General features: G+C 32.8%; 2 protein-coding genes across 2 annotated transcripts; both read right to left on the minus strand.

The window, feature by feature from the left end:
• Positions 1 to 9,440: 9,440 nt before the first annotated feature.
• FSUBG_11532 (uncharacterized protein) lies at positions 9,441 to 10,901 on the minus strand (the record flags this gene model as incomplete). The annotated part of the gene is made up of 2 exons (XM_036676225.1): positions 9,441 to 10,531; positions 10,592 to 10,901. 2 exons carry the CDS (start codon positions 10,899 to 10,901, stop codon positions 9,441 to 9,443), a joined length of 1,401 nt encoding a protein of 466 aa, XP_036532964.1.
• A 1,327-nt stretch (positions 10,902 to 12,228) lies between these two features.
• Positions 12,229 to 13,559, minus strand: FSUBG_11533 (peptidase acyl-coenzyme a:6-aminopenicillanic acid acyl-transferase; the record flags this gene model as incomplete). Its single annotated transcript, XM_036676226.1, has 2 exons — positions 12,229 to 13,336; positions 13,423 to 13,559. The coding sequence occupies 2 exons, from the start codon at positions 13,557 to 13,559 to the stop codon at positions 12,229 to 12,231; spliced, it is 1,245 nt and encodes a 414-aa protein (XP_036532965.1).
• Between the last annotated feature and the right edge of the window lie 128 nt (positions 13,560 to 13,687).

Consider the following 13,687-nt stretch of genomic DNA (forward strand, 5'->3'; position numbering starts at 1 on the left):
AAAAAATACCTTTATTATATTTCTTTATTTCCTTAATATATGTTAAATACTTTTTTTACTAATTTATTATAATTTAATTTTTTAAGACCTTAGGGTTATTAGGAAGATTATTTTATACCTAAGCTATTATTAACTATAGGTAGTCCTTTTATGCCCTTTTTAATACTAGCTTCTCTTTTAATAACTTTAGGAAATTTTACAGGCCTATACAGGTATATATAATTAGTATCTATCTATATATATTATACTTAGGCAGTAAAGAATATATTATTTAAAATTTCCTCTTAACTTAACTAAAGGTTAGCTTAATAATAATTTGCAGTTATAAGTAATATAGGTTATATAGTTCTTTCTTATTTTAAGGTCCTTTTAGGGATACCTTTTAGTTATTAAAATAATATTTAATATTAATATAAGGGACTAGAAGTCCTGTATAGGCACTAAAGCTAGTATCCCTAATATAGAATCTATTTATATATAATTTTAGGCTTTTTAACTAAGTATACTGTAATAATAAGGTATTATTAATAAAGCCCTTATAGCTAGTAAGGATGTATAAAAAGGTCCTATTAAGGCAAATAGTATAGAGGATATTTTATATTATTAAAGACTTTTTATTATACTATTTTCTTTAATTTTCTTTAGGGACCTAAGCTACTATATAAGTACTATTTATAGTACTAATATAGCTAAAAAAGTACTAATATTAAGGCTTAGTTATAGGCTTATTATTATAACCCCAGCGGTCCCATTACGTACACTCTATAAATTTCACTAATTAATATATCTCCTGCTAAAAACAATTAGCGCCAAGACCTTGCAATTATAATTAATTTAGTATAATTAGTTATAATTTAGTAAGATTACTACTAATCCTACTATAGACCTTACTAATTAACTTAAATTACTTAAGTATATATATATTTACTTAGTAGTAAATAGAACTTAGCTTACTAGCTATTAAGCTTACTAGCTATTAATAATACCTTTACCTTAATAAGCCTTACCTATACTATTAACTATTAAGAGATATAACTTTAAACTAACGTACTTAGTATAATGCCTTACGCAATCTGTAAATATAAACCTAGTATAGACTAGTTTCCCTATTTAAAACCCTAACTATTACATGTTAATAGCTTTTATTTAGACTGTACTGTATTTATACTAAGTAATATTATACTGTTAAGATATTTAGTAATACTAGCCTAGTACTTCCTTATACCAGAGCACTACCTAGCAATACTAAAGTAGCAGCTAAAATTTAGTAGCTTTATAATATAATCTAAACCTTACAAGCTTAGGTAAATAATTAGTAGAATACTGCAGTAACTAATAATAGCAGTAGCAAGGCTTAAGGGCAAGACCTTAAAGAAGCTTTAAAGCTACCTAAGCTAAAACCCTTTAAAGGACAAGTAATAAATATAATTCTATTCCTTACTAAAATAAAAAAATACTTTTACCTATTCCTAAATAAACTAAATACTACTACTAAGAAACTCTTATTTACTATACTACTAATTTAAAGAAGTATAAAAAAATAGTTTAAACTTATTATAAAGAACTACCTTAAGAATAAAAAAAACCTCTAGGATTAGGATACTTAAAATATCTTTATAGATTAGGATAATTTTAAATAAGTACTTAAGGACAATTTTAAAGTAGTTAATAAAGAATAATAAGCTATAGCTAAACTACTTATACTTAAGCAATAGAAGTTATATACAGCACACTTAGCCAAGTTCTAACAACTCTTAGCCAAGACTTAATAGAATAATAACGCTCTTATAGAAATCTATTACTAAAGTTTAAAAGAAGAAGTTAAGGATAAACTATACCTTGCAGATAGACCTGATAACCTAATAACTTATATTATAATAGTAATTAAAATTAATAAATAATAGTATAAATACAGATAAGAGAAAGCTAACTATAAGTATAGAAATAACTTTAACCTCTATTACCTTAATTAATAATATAATAATAATAACTAGGGTAACTTTTATAACTAAGGATAATAATAAGGTAATTACTATAATAATACCTTATATAGAATGTATATAGGACTAATATTACTTGGAGTAATATAGCCTGCTAATAATTAATAATAATAAGATATGTCTAAGTGTAAGTACTATAACTGTAACTAGTTCGGATATATAGCATAATAATGTCTAGAACTACGGAAACCACGGGATCCTAACTAAGGTAGGCAAACCCTAGGACTAACCTAGTAGTATAAACCTTAAATAGTATAATAAACCTAGACGCTAGGAATAGTGTAAGGCATGTACGATATGGCGGTAATAACTGCCCTGTATAAAGATAATATACTAAAAAAAGGATAGAACCTGAATAAAGGAAGCTTTATTAGGGAACTATAAGATAAGTTTCTAATATATAAAGAAGTAAATGTAAATAAACCTGATAAGAGAACTTGTAAAGAATAAAATTAGACCTAGTAAAAACGCTATTTACAGAGAATGGCAAATAAAGAGGAATACTGTAAGAAGATGGCCAGATATAAGGAAATAAGAAAACAGAAAATCCAGCAAGACGCAGAGTTAAAGGAATAACTAAATGCCTAAAGAAGATAACAGTGGCACGAAAAGAAGCTTAGCAAAACACAGACTTTAGGAATAATAAGATAAGGAAGCCTAGCTACCCCTAGTCAAGATAAGTAGAAGTAAGCCTTATAAACTATTAATAATATCCTAGCTAAAACCACGCTTTAGGATACAGAAAAAGCCTAGAGGATAGAACGTAAAGCCAGAGACTAACTCCACACATAACGCTATAAGAATAACAGAAGCATAGGATATAGAAAAGGTATAGCTAAACAAGCAGTATAATACCTCTATTATAAAGATAAAAAGATTAACTAAAAGTAAATAAAGAAGTATAAACTACTTTATAAGGAAAACGAGATAAAAACTTACCTTAGCTATAAAGATTTTTATATATAAGAAGCCAAGAAATATAGAGATACTAATATAATTAGTATAATACTAATTAAAGTATATTATACTAATAATACTATAAATCTACAATATAAGGAAAAAGAATTTAATTTATAAGATAATATATAAATACTTCCTATATATAAATAACACTAAGATATTTTATAGGTCTTTTATAAAAACTACTAGTATAATATAAATAAATAAAAAAAGCTTAATAATAACTATTTCCCAGTTATAATACTAGGAACCCCTAATAATAAGCTATACTTTAAGGAGGAAATAGAAGGATATTTACCCTTTATATAGTATAATAATCTTAAAGTGCTAGAACTACGATTTAGCATAGCTTACTACTAATAGATTTATAAAAATAAGAATTTGCTTAATATAGAATTAGGTAGTTATAATATCTAATTAATAAAGCGGAAAAAGAGTTTAAAGAATCAACTTAGGGAAAGTATATATATCTTAAGAAGAAACTATTAGTTAATAATACCAGTTTAAAAGATATAGAGGAACTATAAGGATAATAGGAGGCAGATAGCCTATATCTAGATAATGATAATATACTGTCTAGATAAATAACCCTAGATAAGGGCATTAATAAAAAAGAAGAAAAATAATATTAATAGTAACTATTTAATAATAAATTTATTAATAACTATACTAACGGTAAAGGATACTGTAATAGTAACTATAAGAAGGTTTACCGTAATGCTACAGGAAAAGTCAGGCGCTATTTATAATAGAGCTACGGATAAGCAAAGAGCACTGTCTATAATAAGACGTAAGCGCTTTAGGAGTAATATAAATAATAAGTATACTAATTTGCCTAGTACTACCTATTTAGATTAAGGGAAGATAGCTAGATACTTAGATTAACAGTAAAGTATAATAAAACTTTATTAACCTAAGAATAGTTACAAAGCTTAAACTACTATAGAAGAAGAAATTATTACCTTACTTACTAGTAAATACAGAGAGGTAGCTCTTTAACTATAATAATAGCATTATAAATTAAGAGATTAATTACCTTAAGGTCCTTACTAGAGAAAGAAAATAAAAAGTAGATTTTAATATAGTACCTTTAGGACAGGATATAAACATTCTCCTAGGTATAACATAGCTTAAACAAGAAAACCTAATTATTAACTAAAAGAAAGGCTAGGTTACCTTTCCTAGTAACTCTAATAGTAATAATAAAATAATTATAAAGAATAATAAGAAATCTTAAACCCTAACTACTAGAAAAGGCATAGGTAAGCGTAGAATAAAGTAATTACTACCTTTAAAAGAAGTATAATATAAGTATAAGAAAGGTATATAAAGTAAAAAATAGATCCTAGGTATTCTCTAATAATAAAATCTAAGGAAGGAATTAATAATAGTAAATAGCCAGGATAGATTAGTAAATATACTAATAGAATACTAGGTATATAATATATTATTTACAGAAGAACTAGAAATAAAAGTCCCTAAATATAGTAAATAAGACTATAAAATTAACCTTATAGATAATAACTTACTATTTTAAAAGCTTTACCTACTAAACTAAAAAGAGTTATAAGTTTAGAAGGAATATATTAATAAAATGCTTAAGAAAGGCTATATTAGGGAATCTAGCTTATTATTAGTATTATTAATATTCTTTATACTAAAGAAAAACGGAAAAGATAAACTAGTTATTAACTACTAACTAGTTAATATATATACTATTAAGGATCGAACCCTGCTTCTGCTTATAATAAAACTTAAGGATTAATTATAAGGCAAAAAGATCTTTACTGCTCTAGACCTTAAGGGTATATATAATATCTTATCTATATTAAGAAAGGAGATAAGTAAAAGATAGTATTTAGAACTAGATTTGGACTATTTAAATATATAGTAATGCCCTTTAGTCTTATTAATATACCTATAACATTTTAGTAGATAATTAATAGTATACTTTAATAATACCTTAATATCTTTATAGTTTATTACCTAAATAATATCCTAATCTTCTTAAATAATAAAGAAGAATATAAAGAATATATTTATAAAGTATTAAAAATATTATAAAATACTAAACTATTAATTAAACTAAAGAAAAGTTACTTTTATATTACTAAAGTAAACTTCTTAGGATATATTATTTTACTAAATAAAATTAAAATAAAACCTAAGAAAATCTTAGTAATAGTAAAATAAAAGGAGCCTTATAATATTAAGGAAATATAAGCCTTTCTAGGGATAGCTAACTACTACTAATAGTTTATTAAGGATTTTAGCAGGATTACTAACCTACTAACAGAACTTATAAAGAAAGATAAACCCTTTAAGTAAAATAATAAGGTACAAAAGGCCTTTATATAACTCAAGGCAGTAATTACTAGTAAACCAGTCTTGGCTATGTTTAATCTAAAAAAGGAAATTAAACTTAAAACCAATATATTAGACTTTGCCCTAGGAAGATAGATCGGTTAATAAGATAATATAGGAAAATTGCATCCTATTATATTCTACTTATATAAGTTATATAAAGCAGAGCTTAACTACCTAGTATATAATAAGGAGTTTTTAGCAATTATTAACTATTTTAAGGAGTTTAGATACTACCTTATGGAAAGTAAGTACTAAGTTAAGGTCTATACTAACTACTAGAATATCTTTTACTTTACTATAATATATAAACTTAATTAATAATAATTACACTATATAGAGTACTTATATAAGTTTAACTTTATAATTATTTACTATAAAGGATTAGAGAATGGAAAAGCAGATGTAATTAGTTATAGACTAGATTATAATACTAGCACTATAAGAGTAAAGGAATAGGTACTAGAAAAGAATAAAAAGGGAAAATATAGATTTACTTAATAAATATAAACGCTAGGATAGATATAGACAGTAACTACTAAAGAAATCCTAGGCAAACCTAAAGAGAATTTATATAAGAATTCCACGGATACCTAGTATATAAATACCAAGGAGTTACTAAAACTTTAAAAAGACTTTTATAGTATAGCTACTAGGTTAAATAACTAATAGTAAAAAAGGTTATTAAATAATATAATATCTATACTAGAATAAAAGTATAATAACATAAACCTTACAGAGAACTATAACTACTACTAGTAGTAAAAGCACTATAGAGCTTAATTACAATAAACTTTATTACTAAACTACTGTTATTAGAAAAACCTTTAACTAGAATCTTCTATAATAGTATTATAGTTATCGTTAAAAGACTTACGAAGTTTTTAATCTATATACCCTATAGAGAAGATATAGATACTAAGAAAATAGCTTATGTCTTTTATAATAAAATTATATAAAAATAAGAATTACTTAAAAAAATCCTTATTAATAGAGGTATAATATTTACTAGTAAGTTTTAGTAAGCGCTAATGGCCTATATAGGAGTTAAATACAGACTTATAATAGTATTTAGACCTTAGGCAGATAGATAAATAGAATATATAAACTAGGTAGTAAAACAGTACCTATAGTATTATATTAACTATAAACAGGATAACTAGGTTAAGAAGCTACTATATACCTAGCTAGCCTATAATACTGCCTATAATAAAAGTATAAAGCTTATACTATTAGATACTAACTTTAGCTACATCCTAAAGGTATACTATAATACGTAAGAAACTAAAATTATTAACCCCGTAGTAATTATTAAAAGCAAGCACCTAAAGAATATATATAATAAACTCTAAATAAAATTGGAATTTATTAATAAACAGATATAACAGTACTATAATTCTAAAAGGTTAAAAGGATTAACCTTTAAGAAGGGAAATATAGTATACCTATTTACTAAAAACATTACTATAAAACGACTAAGTTATAAGCTTGATTTTAAGTATATTAGACCCTATAAAATTACTAGAAAGATTTCTAAAAATAACTATAAACTAGACCTACTAATAAGGGTTAGGCTTTATAAAGTCTTTTACATTGTATTACTTAAATTAGTAGCTAATACAATATATATTAAGATTAGTAATAAACTAAAAAAAATTAATAGACTAGAACTCTATAAAGTAAAAGTAATTAGGAAAATATAAGTATAGAACGGTAAAAGGGAATATTTAGTAAAATAGAAAGACTACTTAAAGAGCAAAAATATATAGAAACTACCTAAATACCTTACTAATGCCTAATAACTCCTAAAGAACTTCTACTGGAAGAATTAAGGAAAGCACTAAGCCTAAAAGAATCCTACTCTAAATGCTTTATAATTACAGACTAGTCCCAGAAAGAACCATTAATCATAGCACCTTTAAGAGCAGCCTGCTTATTTTACTTAGCACGCTCTAGCTTGTCTATGGAATTAAGGCTGCGTTAAATTATATTTAAACCTTTTACCTTTACCTAACAACGCTGACGTTATAACTAAGTAATTTTAGCAAATTAAGCACTTATTGTATTATAAATATAAGTAGACTTAGCTTAAAGAATAATAAGTTTATTCTTAGTAGCTTTTTCTTTACGCTTAAGATAATGTTTTTTATTAATAATCTTTTAAGCTAATGTTATATTAGTATACCTATAAGAATAATTTTATATTAAAACCTACTAGCTACTACGGATAGGCTATAACTATTGCAGGAAATCCCTAATTTAATATAAAGATTATAGCGGTTAGACTTTGTAGAATTAAGAATATAAAAACCCTTAAGTTTTTAATAGATATAATTAAAACAAGGTATAATAGAGTTTCTAAATACTGTAATAAGGATATAAAAAGACTTATAATTTTTAGTAAAAGTTTTCTTAGCCTTAGATATACAGTTAGACATTTTAGAGGATTATAAAGTTAAGATAGAACTTACTAGGGATGACTAATAGATAGTTATAATAACTAGGCCTCAAGGATAAGGCCTAGGGAGGGGAGAGATTGTATTATGACCCTAGCGGTCCTATTACGTACACCCTATAAATTTCACTAATTAATATATCTCCTGCTAAAGACAATTAGCGCTAAGACTCTATAATTATAATTAATTTAGTGCAATTAGTTATAATTTAGTAAGATTACTACTAATCCTACTATAGACCTTACTAATTAACTTGGATTACCTAAGTATATATATATTTACTTAGCAGTAGATAGAACTTAGCTTACTAGCTATTAATAACACTTCTTTACCTTAATAAGCCTTACCTGTACTATTAACTATTAAGAGATATAACTTTAAACTAACGTGCTTAGTATAATGCCCTACGCAATCTGCAAATATAAACCTAGTATAGACTAGTTTCCCTGTTTAAAACCCCAACCGTTACACTTATAGTATACCTTTATTAGCTTTAGTTAAATAATAAATATCTTATATAAGTTAGTAAAAGCTTTAAAGGCTATTTTTATAATTTAAGATATAAAGCTTTAAGAAATACTAAAGTAATATATAGCTACTTACTATATATAGCCTTAACTAATAATATATAGGAAGATTATTAGCTTTAAATATAAGCTTTACTAGTTAGATCCTTTTATACTTATATTTAGACTAATCTAGTTAGCTAATTAATAGAATTAGTTCTTTATAACTTAAAGCTTCTCTATAAATTGCCTGTTATAACCTGTTAATAGCCTTTAACTAAATTCCTTTACTATAACTAACCTGCCAGGGTTAATAATATCTCTATAATTAAAAATAGTAAAGAAATAAGGCCTTTTTTTATTTTTTTTAAAATTTAATAGTCTTTATAGCTATCCTTATAATAAGTAAGTCTTTTTCCTTACTATATCTATTATCTAAGCTAATAGTAGTATTATTATTACTGCTATTAGGAAGGAAATTAGGCATTTTAAGATCGTTATAGCTAGGGGGTAGCCTTATAGCCTTACCTAGATTAATTAAAACTATATACTTATTTTTAATAAATAGTAAAATAAGTAAATAGTAAAAAAGCTACTAAAAGGTTACTATTTTAGTTCTATTTCTTACTGACCTTTTCCTATTAAGTTTATAGTAAAATAGGTATATTATATAAATACTATCTAGATTAAAAATCCCTTAACTGTATAATTTAATACTAAAATTGTCTAATTTAGGAATAGCCTCCTATATAGATTTTACGGATTATATCGAGTGTGCCTGTTTGTATTAATTGGATCAGGGCCTAAGATATCACAAATTAGTTATCTTAAGATGCTACTTTAAGACACTATAAATTCATGTTAAGATGCGGCTATATTTATTATAAGATACTTATTTTAAAAGTTAATTAGAGTTTCTGGTTATTTATCTTAAGGCAGTGCTTAATTAGGCTGCTAAAATATTTTTAAGCCCTGGCTACGGAGGAGGTGGCTTTTGTTATCTTAAGATACCCTTACGTTCATCTTATGGCAGCGCTTATGCCATCTTAAGATGCCACCAAATTCATCGTTAGACAACATTCAAGTTCATTAAACGTTGGTATTTGTTTATCTTAAGACGGTCCAGTAAGACGATGTGAATATCAATCAGCCACCTAAACCCCATGCCTACTGCTTTGCAGCCACTCTTGCAACCCTCTCTGCGCAGCCTCCATCCCCTCCCTCACGATCTTAGCTGACTCCTCAGCAGCCTGAAACGCAGACTCAGAAGCCGCAACAGCCTTCTTCGCCTCCTCAATCTCTCCATTCGTCGCCATAGTCACAGCCTCTTCAGCCCTCCTCGCAGCAGCACCTCCAGCCCACGCCGCTCTGCGCTCAGCGTCCTGAATAGACGCGACTGTATCACTAACGGACTTGGCGGCGTTGGAAGCATTCTCAGCGGTGTGTTCTGCGTGACGACGTGAGACTTCATCTTGTCGAGCGGCGTTCTCGGAACCGCGGACGGAGGCTTGGGCGATGCGGAGGAGAGCGACTGTTTCTCTTGCGCGCTCATGAGCTGTCTCGGCGGATTGTCTGAAATATGTGGCTAGTCTTTCATTTTCTGCCTTTTGCTTGTCGTCAACCTTTTCTGTTTCTTCACAGATTATAGCTGAGGCGATGACTCTTTGAGCTTGCGTGACTGCATCCTCAGCTGGGGCCGTAGCTTCAGCGAGAGCAGACCATGCACGAGATGCACAGTCAAAGAAGTCTGTCAGTCTAACTGAATTGGCGATAACAGCATCGCGTCGGGCCTCAGCTGCAGCATTGACCATCTGCTCTTCGTACTTCTTCGCCATAGATCCGAAATCTCGGGCTTCTTCAGCGGCAGCCTTTGCCCGGGCAGCATTCTCAGATACCGTCCAGGCAATGGTGCGGACTTTCTCGCGGTATGCGAAGTAGATGTGAACCCATGTGCCAGCCGTGACACTAATGAGGCAGAAGCCAAAGACCGGTAGCAGAGTTGGGGAGAAGAAGGGTACGACGGCTGTGAGTGACCACCAGTTGACGACGAGCCAGTATGTCTGGGCATGTTCAAGGTAGCAGAAGCGAAGAGGTCCGTAGATCTTGCTGATGGGAGCGAAGAGGTATGCAGCGGCTGACACGGCCGTGGCGATGCCGACGAACATGTATTGAACCCATGGTTGGAAAGGAAGAGGTAGGTCGTAGTAGAGAGTGAGGTAGTAAGCCAAGGACATCAACGAGCCGACTGGGATGAACACAAAACATTAGTACCTAGCTTTCAATCGTTATGAATGACTATCCTCACCTTTGAAGTACGTCCCCACCCGACTGGAGATCGTCTTGAAGTCAAAGAATGGCCCCAGCAACAACTTCCAAGAAAATGTACTAGTACTCTCCTGGCCATTGGGAAGCGTCCAGATACCACCGAAATACAGCGCGACGATGAGAATTAACGGGCTCGATATTTGGGAGAGAATAACATTAATGTCTGGAAAGATAGTAAATTGGTTTAGAACAAGTGCGACGAATATCGCAGTTTTGATATGAGGTACGATTAACCTGGAGAGCGACTCCAAAGCAGGAAACAAGTCCTCGCTAGAATTAGACGAAGTCATGACTTCTAAAATATTAATACAAGATTAAGTTGAAGTTGATGAGAACTGCACCAGAATTGGGGATTTTATTCTCCATTTTGGAGTGAAAGTGAGGCGCTCAGTGCCCAACTCAACGTGCAGCTGCAGCATGCATAACGACGTGGAATGCAGAGCCGAGATTTTGATCCAATCGTAATCGGCCAGCTTTGTTTACCGTATAACATTTGAATGGGGAAATCCACAGATTTGCCTTTGAGATGATTAATTGGTATAGAAAGTGACAAATTTGTGGTCTAAGCAAGCTATATCCATGTTCAGGCCGCAAGTTTTGTTACGCGGCTGGGCTCAGTGGAGATGGCCTCATTTTGCTGACTCCACTCAGAATATCATCGGGCTTGGGGTGGTATTACTGGCTCAGATCATTCAAAGTGGCGCGGCAAAGACGGAGAGTATTTGGTGGTGATTTATTTATTTATTAAATTATTATTTGTGGTATTTTTGTACGGCTCGGGTGGACTAGCCATCCATCCTGCAGTTCAACGCCTCGAGCGGAATTATTCAGGTCTCAATCCTCCACTGTGAGAAGCCTCATCATGTCATTCCTCCCCGCGTTTTACCTTTTTATTTTGACGAGAATGGATCATCTTCGAAGCTACACATGGTAATCAGTACATCAAAGGCTTTATGCAAGACGATCATTGAACGTACAAGGTATTTCCGAATCCATCGTCACATACGCTTCGGCCTTGTACTAACGTGTAACCAGCACCTTCTTGTACAAGTCGGCCGCCGGGGCCACGGACCAGGGGAGCTGCCATGGCTGTTGAGAGGAATTAAAGTAGAGCTATTGAGGAGATTTTCATGGTGAGCGGAGTGGCGACGCTACCGAGAATGTGGAATTAGAGGTTTAGGAGGGACAAGAGAATTGATGTTGGTGATGCTGCCGACCTTTAGGAGCAGGAGCTGGTGATTTAAGTAGTGCTCGAGCTGGAGCATCGATTGTAGCTATTGAAACATAGCTATGACATTGTGAGTCCCTGGTTTCAGCCTCGAGCAAAGCGACGTTTCGGCCTCAGTCAATCCCTGTTCAAACAATACCTGGTTTCAGCGTCATTTTCTCCTCACATACCCTAGATACTCGAGTTTTTAAGCATCTTGTCAAGCTTCATAGCGTAACTGATAATGTTTTACATGAGTACAACGCGCGTATTGACTGCGATAGGCTGAAACGTAATTGTGTAATAAACTTTTTTTAGTGCAATACACATTTACCCGCACCGACCATGATACATATTCACTACTGTACCCAGCGCGAAATGTGGAATTTTAAACATTCTGGCTGCTGTATTCAATGCTTCAACAATCGACTCTCCTCCAACTTGAAATTCTGTAACACACCTTCGCAAGGGGGCCCTTTGCACACTGTAACGACCCGTTCCACCAGATCATAGATGACGAAAGCAACTGTCATGTTCTGTTTAGACGTATACCCAGTCAACACAGCACTAGGCGTATTCCTCTGGTTCAGATTTGGATGATTGCACAAGCTTTCGGGATACGCAAGATGGTCTGAAAAAGCCGTCTTGATCTTTTCCGGCGTCAACCTCCCCGCCGCGCAGTCAGCTCTTACTCCCTTCTCCGCCCGTAAGCATCTGAACCAGGTGCTACCACCGGGGGATCGATCAAAAACACCATCACGACTCAGAAACTCTGGACTAAGGAAGTGATTGCTGTGTATGAGGTAGTTATCATCAATGTTTCCGTAGAACTTGCACACGCGGCTTGGGGAGACCTCCATGGCCATTGCGAACCCTTCGGCTGTCGAGACGTGTAGGTTTCCTGAGACGTGGCGGGGGAAGGCGTTAATAGCCACCAAACCCTCAGCGTAGTTGCTGTACTCGAGGAAAACGCGTCTTGCTACTGAGAGCGGGAGAACAGGCTTCGGGTTCTTGAACTCGTGGTAGACCCCGTCTTGGTCGACGTGGGATATGGGCACGTAGTCTTCGCTTGAGAGCAAGGAGTTCGCAGTAACTGACATACCGGCCGAGTTCATCCCACTGCGGATCAACTGGCCAGCCTCAGTGAGGACAAACATAGAAGGGCGGTCCTCAGACGGGTCTGGGTGTACTTCGAGATAGATGATCAGGTCCTGGTTATAAAGATGGCTAGACATGTCCCAGTTATGCACGGCCAGAGCACGACCAGATGCTACCGCTTCGGGAGGGAAGAATCCGCTCGTGCATTCATCATGCCCGCTCAGCTCTTGGGGAGTCTTGCCGCCGTCTTGCAGGCGATACATGCACCTGCCAAGATCGTATCGGGCATTGAGCATAATGACCTCTTCGATCGTTACGCCTGCTCCATCTGCGATTCCTCTAATCTCTTCGAGACCGGTGGGGTAGAACTTCTCAAAGGCTGGGAGGTAGACGGTTTCGATGATCTTGGAGGAGATTGACCTGAGCTGGATGTTAGTTGATGGCGAAAATAGTGGCACCCATGATCTACTTGCCAATGCGGAAGTTTGCCTGGGAGTTTGTAGTACTCGATATTGGCGCGGACCTTATCAGCCACCTGTCTTCCATGCGAAAGTCCTCTCTCATAGGGCGTGCCCTCAACGACAATGTGCTGGTAGTACGAAGTACGAGGCACTTCCATGATAGAGGTTTCGGCAGAAGGCATGTTTGAAGGCAGTAGACGATAAGATGAATTTACTGGAGAATATCCGGGTATTACCTGTACTACCACGAATACTTATATCAGATAGGTCTGGCGGGGCGTTCTACCGAGTCCCGAAGTGCAGTCGCCAA

This window comes from Fusarium subglutinans (assembly GCF_013396075.1).
Source record: "Fusarium subglutinans strain NRRL 66333 chromosome Unknown NRRL66333_c0000221, whole genome shotgun sequence".
NCBI classification, from domain to species: Eukaryota; Fungi; Ascomycota; class Sordariomycetes; order Hypocreales; family Nectriaceae; genus Fusarium; species Fusarium subglutinans.